The sequence below is a fragment of the Pseudophryne corroboree genome, chromosome 2 (assembly GCF_028390025.1).
Source record: "Pseudophryne corroboree isolate aPseCor3 chromosome 2, aPseCor3.hap2, whole genome shotgun sequence".
Taxonomy (NCBI): domain Eukaryota; kingdom Metazoa; phylum Chordata; class Amphibia; order Anura; family Myobatrachidae; genus Pseudophryne; species Pseudophryne corroboree.
In genome coordinates, this window is record NC_086445.1 from 138614582 (window position 1) to 138621930 (window position 7349).

The 7349-nt window shown below is 46.9% G+C and overlaps 1 protein-coding gene across 1 annotated transcript in view; it reads left to right on the forward strand.

Moving 5' to 3' along the window:
* The window catches only part of LOC134990638 (WD repeat-containing protein on Y chromosome-like), a 146993-nt gene extending 146078 nt beyond the window's left edge, over positions 1 to 915 (forward strand). The window contains exon 29 of the mRNA XM_063950709.1: positions 644 to 915. Within this exon, the coding sequence (XP_063806779.1) occupies positions 644 to 867 (224 nt within the window). The 3' untranslated portion in view covers positions 868 to 915. The remainder of the gene's footprint in view (positions 1 to 643) is intronic.
* Positions 916 to 7349: the final 6434 nt, after the last annotated feature.

Genomic DNA, 7349 nt, shown 5'->3' on the forward strand with positions numbered 1-7349 from the left:
TCTCCATGGAAATGGGGGCGTGCCGCGCGCCCACGCCCCCGGACTAGCGGTGCACCTCCATTCCCAGCAAGCATTGCCATGGTAATGGGGGCGTGCCACGAGTCCACGCCCCCATGACTCACGGCACGCCCTCATATTACGTGGCAGCGCGTTCCCCCATGACGAGTGCACGCGCGGGCTGAAATGAAGGCCCAGTCCGTCACTGAGCATGCCGCATATCATCTTAATCAGCAGTGTGTAAGCTGCTTGTGTGTCCTATTCGCAACATTTTGTGAATAAGACACATTTTAATGGAAAAAGTTGAATGTAATGACACTCTGCACTACTCTTTGCCCTTAATAGCTTTTATTTAAGGATAAACAACACATTACCACCTAGAACCTAACCTTCCGCTTCCTGGAGCTCAGATGGATTATCCATGCAACCATTATTCCTGGGGCTACATGGGTTTATCTTACACACCCATTTAAAAAAACGGGGCTGTGTGATGTTGCAAGGATAATGTTTGATTAGTTGGACCCAGACGCTGAAACCACCAAAATGGGACAGCTTTATTCATCTGTAAATAGCAAACGTTAGCAACTAGAGATAGTATCTCATACACAGTGACTCTGTCTCACAGTTTATTTTCATTCTCTTCCAGGTACATTTGGCCAGGCAGACCCCTGGATGCTCCCAAAAAACATCAAAATGGAACAACAGAGCATGCCCAAACCTCCAGATAAAGAAACTCCACATGAGCCCAAACACCATCAGCCTGAGGTGGGACTTCCCAAACTAATTCGATCTGGGACCCCCTCTAACAAAAATTATTACAAGACCCCAGCAAGTCACCGACGAAAAGTGCCACTATATAAATCTAAGTAGCACACTTATGATCTTATGATTTTTTTTTCTACCAAAAATGGAACAAGAGCACATCAGTTTTCATTGAAATAAACTTTTTTTTTTATATATAAAACAATGTTATTTATTTTCTTAATGGGATGTTTGAGCTTGGAGGTTGGTTGTAAAGAAATCCTTGAAACAGGGCTTTGAGATAAAGACGAATGTCGCCTGTAACAGAGACAGGATCTCTACTTTCAGTAAAGTTAAAGCTGAAAATCCAGCTTCACATACGTAAGTAGACATAAAGACCCTCATTCCGAGTTGTTCGCTCGCTAGCTGCTTTTAGCAGCATTGCAAACGCTAGGCCGCCGCCCTCTGGGAGTGTATCTTAGTTTAGCAGAATAGCGAACGAAAGATTAGCAGAACTGCTACTAAATAATTCCTTGCAGTTTCTGAGTAGCTCCAGACCTACTCCTAGATTGCGATCAGCTCAGTACATTTAGTTCCTGGTTTGACGTCACAAACACGCCCTGCGTTCGGCTAGCCACTCCCCTGTTTCTCCAGACACTCCCGCGTTTTTCCCTGACACGCCTGCGTTTTTTAGCACACTCCTGGAAAACGCTCAGTTACCACCCAGAAACGCCCCTTTCCTGTCAATCATTCACCGATCAGCAGTGTGACTGAAAAGCGCCGCAGGAACACCAGCAAGTTTTGTGTAAAATAACTTAGCGCATGCGCTCTGCGTACCGTGCGCATTTAGCAACAAATCACAGCATAGCGAAAATCGGCAACGAGCGAACAACTCGGAATGACCACCAAAGGACATGAACACCTTCAGTGCAGCAGATGACAGCTCTGTATTCCTGCTGCACTGAGAGCCAGAAGATTGCAGGAGGTTCACAATATGAGCTTCAATGTTTCATCACAGAAGAGGTCAATTAACTTTCTTCTTTAGGTTCCACAGGGAGACAGTGAGGTGCTTCAGCACTGAAGGGATTCATAATCCAGCCTTCTACTTTTCCATCCTTTTCAGGAAAGTGCTGATGAAACAGCTGTTTAAGGCTGTCCAGATGACTGATGGTAGTACAGATATGTCCACTTGTAGTGTTGCTGCATATAGCGGCATTTCCTAGTGACACCTCGATATGCCACAGGCAGTTGCAGAGACAGGTCTCTAAATCACAGTGAATGGATAGCGGGTGCTTGCATACACCCGCTCCTACTATCCTGTGATTTGCATGTGCAATGATCTACGAGGACATATCTGTAGGTTATATATCATGTTTTGGAAGATCACTGTCATTTAAATAATTTACAAATGAAATGCTTCAAAATGACCACATTCCATCTGTGTGTACCACAAGGACAGCTTCTTGTTCCAACTTTCAATTTTGTCAGTGGATAAAAAAAAAACTGTCAAATCTTGTCCTTGAAAGGGAGGTATGTAGCGCATTTACACATTCAAAAATGTCTGCTAGGTAAGTTAGCATAGCATGCCACTAGCATCTAAACATTTTGCAGCCAGCAGCGACTGTCTGGCATCCTGCAGGGACTGGCTGGCTTCCTCCCTAAGCTTAAACAAACAGTTGACCAACTTTCCCCATGACAACTAGTACTTCTGTGTGCTAAAGTAACAGATGGTGCTCAGCTCCCATCTCCTCACACAAATCTCTAAGCAGGCGTGCACTTGTAGAACTGCTCTCAGGCCCTCATTCCGAGTTGTTCGCTCGCTAGCTGCTTTTAGCAGCATTGCACACGCTAAGCCGCCGCCCTCTGGGAGTGTATCTTAGCATAGCAGAATTGCGAACGAAAGATTAGCAGATTTGCGAATAGAAATTTCTTAGCAGTTTCCGAGTAGCTCGAGACTTACTCTGCCACTGTGATCAGTTCAGTCAGTTTCGTTCCTGGTTTGACGTCACAAACACACCCAGCGTTCGCCCAGGCACTCCCCCGTTTCTCCAGCAACTCCCGCGTTTTTCCCAGAACGGTAGCGTTTTTTCACACACACCCATAAAACGGCCAGTTTCCGCCCAGAAACACCCACTTCCTGTCAATCACACTCCGATCACCAGAACGAAGAAAATTCCTCGTAATGCCGTGAGTAAAATACCTAACTTTTGAGTAAAATAACTAAGCGCATGCGCTCTGCGAACATTGCGCATGCGCAGTAAGCGACTAATCGCAATATAGCGAAATTCGGCAACGAGTGAACAACTCGGAATGAGGGCCTCAGTTCCCATCTCCTTATACAAATCTCTAAGCAGGCGTGCACTTGTAGAACTGTTCTCAGTTCCCATCTCCTCACACAAATCTCTAAGCAGGCGTGCACTTGTAGAACTGCTCTCAGTGCCAATCTCCTCATACAAATCTCTAAGCAGACGTGCACTTGAAGAACTGCTCTCAATGAAGTTGGCTGCAAACATCTTTATCAAGAACTTGTTTTATTGCAATGACTGGAAATAACAGTGGTCACTAGGCCGCTGTTATTTCCAGTCGATGCCTTGCACTGTCGCAGCAAATTTCGACCCCGCACAGCCATTCGTAGCCAGAATCCATGACAAAAGCAGTTCCCCAGTAGCTTATTATGATAGTGGCTGACAGAACAGAAATTCCTCATGTATTTCTCAATCATTCTCAAATATTACGTAGATCAGCGTATGAGCAGACCCCAACATATCAGACTTTCATCAGCCTGAATGGCAAAAAATTACTTGCCTAATTTTGGTGGGGACTTGCTCTGTCATGTCTCTTGCAATACTACCAATTGTGCTATTAGACAGGGGAATCAAATCAAGCTGAGTAGCAAAGTGCGTAATAGAATCAATTGCCACATGGTAGAAAAAAAAAGCTTTTTTTCTGATGTTGTGTGGTTTACCCGTTCTGGCTCTCCAGTATGACGCCACAAATGAGGCCACAAGTGTTTTCTCACTAACTGTGACTGCTGTTTTTAGTATGGTTTTCTGGCCCCGTAATTCCCTCAATTATTGTTTAAAATAATCAAGTTGTTTGGATTGCAGAGAACTGTGGCCCTCATTCCGAGTTGTTCGCTCGCAAGCTGCTTTTAGCAGCTTTACACACGCTAAGCCGCCGCCTACTGGGAGTGAATCTTAGCTTCTTAAAATTGCGAACGAAAGATTCTCAAAATTGCGATTACACACCTCTTAGCAGTTTCTGAGTAGCTTCAAACTTACTCGGCATCTGCGATCAGTTCAGTGCTTGTCGTTCCTGGTTTGACGTCACAAACACACCCAGCGTTCGCCCAGACACTCCTCCGTTTCTCCAGCCACTCCCGCGTTTTTCCCAGAAACGGTAGCGTTTTTTCGCACACACCCATAAAATGGCCAGTTTCCGCCCAGAAACACCCACTTCCTGTCAATCACATTACGATCACCAGAACGAAGAAAAAACCGTGAGTAAAATTCCTAACTGCATAGCAAATTTACTTGGAGCAGTCGCAGTGCGGACATTGCGCATGCGCACTAAGCGGAAAATCGCTGCGATGCGAAAAAATTTACAGAGCGAACAACTCGGAATGACCCCCTGTGATTGTTCTGTAGGTCCTTCCTCATTGGGACGGTTTTAAGCTTTCTTTAGCAAGATCTTCTCCACACACACTGTGGACATGGTACTTCCTCCGAGTCAGCCCACATTAAACCATTTTCCAAATATTTTGGATTATACTTACAGTTCCTTGCCTTTTTATTACTACTAGAATCTTTGCTGGCAGCACATCTTCCTTTTGCATCCATCTGGGGGGACACTGTATTACTTGCATGTGGGTTAGAGTGTGTGGCTTTAGGAGATTGGCACTAAAATAGTCAATAAAAAACTCTGCCACCTCTAACCTCTACTGCCTCCACCAGGTCCTCATTTTTTGTTTTGTTTAGTGCCTTAGGAGTAAAGCTGGCCATACATCACAACAATGGGGGTCATTCCGAGTTGATCGCTAGCTGCCGTTGTCCGCTGCGTAGCGATCAGTGAAAAAAAGGCTATTCTGCGCATGCGTATGCACTGCAGTGCGTACGCGCGTCATACGGGTACGAAATCCTTTGTGGTTGTGCACTGGTTCTAGCGACGATTACAATCGCACAGCTGAATGCAAGGAGATTGACAGAAAGAGGGTACTTATGGGTGTCAACTGACCGTTTTCTGGGAGTGTTTGTAAAAACGCAGGCGTGGCCGGGCGTTTGCTGGGTGTGTATCTGACGTCATTACCGTGTCACTCGTCGCAGCATTCATCGCACAGGATGAAGTAACTACAGGGCTGGTCTTGTCTTGCACAAAATGTGTTTGCAGGCGCTCTGCTGCACAGGCGTTCGCACTCCTGCAAAGCGAAAATACACTCCCCCGTGGGCGGCAACTATGTGTTTGCATGGCTGCTAAAAAGTGCTAGCGAGCGATCAACTCGGAATGACCCCCAATATCATTCCAAACAACCAACTAGTTGTCTGGTTGGAATGATAATCTGTCAGTTGCTCCCAAATGGCAAAAAATGGCCCAAAACAGTCCAACTAGTTGGCATAATTGAACAGGTTAGATATTTCCCAAGGAATCGTTCCAGTGTAGGGGGAATTCCCCCCCCCCCCCAGCGGAATGATAAGTAGGTGGACACTGTCCAGCAGTGTCTGCCTACTTTTGTGACAGTCGCCTTTTAGCAGTGACCTACAGCAGCCTTCCCACTGTCAGCAGTGCCAGGTGTAGGCTCCTTTTGTCAGCAGCACCGGGAAATCTAACTCTCGCTGCACATGTTATATCCCCCCCCCCTGCAGTGCACATGTTTTTGCCCAACTGCTAACAAATTTGCTGCTGCGATCAACTCTAAGTCTACGTATCTTCCTTCCGCAGCCCCTCCCTACCAAGAAAACTTATCCAGCTTCTAAGTTACAGTCCTTTGGGACGGCCAAGTTCAAGGGCAAATCCAGATGTGCTTCTACGTCCTCCAGTGGCACAAGAGGTAAACCACGCTCAGGCTCTGCTTCCTCAAAGACTTCAGCATGACGGTGGACCGCAATGCCTGGAAGGCTGTCAGGTGGGACTCCGACTACAATTCTTCAGTCAGATCTAGTCAAATTCGTGCCAGGATCCCTGGGTCATAGATCTTATTTACCAGGGCTACAGACTGGAGTTCCAAAAGCTCCCACCTCACAGATTCTTCAAATCAGGCTTGCCATTTTCACAAGAGGCAAGTATAACGTTACAGCATGCCATCCAAAAACTAGTACAGACTCAGGTCATTGTTCCAGTTCCACCTCATCTACTAAACAAGGGGTACTATTCCAACTTGTTCGTAGTACCGGAGCTGGACGCTTCGGTAAGACCAATTCTCACCCTCAAGTCTTTGAACCCATACTTACGAGTGTTCAAATTCAAGATGGAGTCTCTGAGAGCGGTGATCTCAGGTCTGGAGGAGAATGATTTCCTAGTGTCTCTGGATATCAAGGATGTGTACCTTCATATTCCGATCTGGCCTCCGGTTTACGCTGCAGGACTGTCACTACCAGTTCCAGGCCCTGCCATTTGGTCTTTCCACTGCACCGAGGATGTTCACCAAGGTGATGGCAGAGATGATGTTTATACTCCGCAAGCAGGGAGTGAACATAATTCCGTACCTGAATGATCTCCTGATAAAAGTGCCATCCAGGGAAAGGTTGCTGGACAGCACCGCTCTCTCAACCAAACTCCTCCAGGATCACGGGTGGATTCTGAACCTTCCGAAATCTCACCTAGAACCAACACGGAGGCTCCCATTCCTGGGAATGATACTGGAGACAGAGTCACAAAAGTTGTTCCTTCCGTTGGAAAAGGCATTGGTAATCCAGACGATGGTTCGGGATGTCCTGAAGCCAACCCGGCTGTCGGTGCATCTGTGCATGCCTTCTGGGGAAAATGGTGACCTTTTACGAGGCACTTCAATACAGAAGGTTTCACGCAAGACCCTTCCAGCTCGATCTGTTGGACAAATGGTCCGAAATCACATCTTCACATGCAACACAGGATCCGTCTGTCGCCAAAGGCCAGGATCTCCCTTCTGTGGTGGTAACAGTCTTCTCACATCGTTGCAGGATGGAGGTTCGGAATTCAGAACTGGATTCTGTCAACCACAGATGCAAGCCTCAGAGGTTGGGGAGCAGTCACTCAGAGGGTGCAGTTTCAGGGAAGATGGTCAAGTAAGGAAGTCATCCTTCCAATCAACATTCTGGAATTCAGGGCCATATACAATGCCCTTCTGCAGACCTCACATCTTCTTCAAGATCGGGCAATTCAGGTCCACTCGGACAATGTGACAGCAGTAACGTACATAAACCGACAGGGCAGAACGCAAAGCAGAGCAGCAATGTCAGAGGTGTCAAGAACTCTCCTCTGGGCAGAAAGAAACGCTGTGGCGTTGTCAGCGGCCTTCATTCCGGGAGTAGACAACTGGGAAGCAGACTTCCTTAGCAGGCACGACCTGCACCCGGGGGAGTGGGGCCTTCACCCGGAAGTGTTCAGGTGCTTGACAAGTCGGTGGGGATATCCATAGA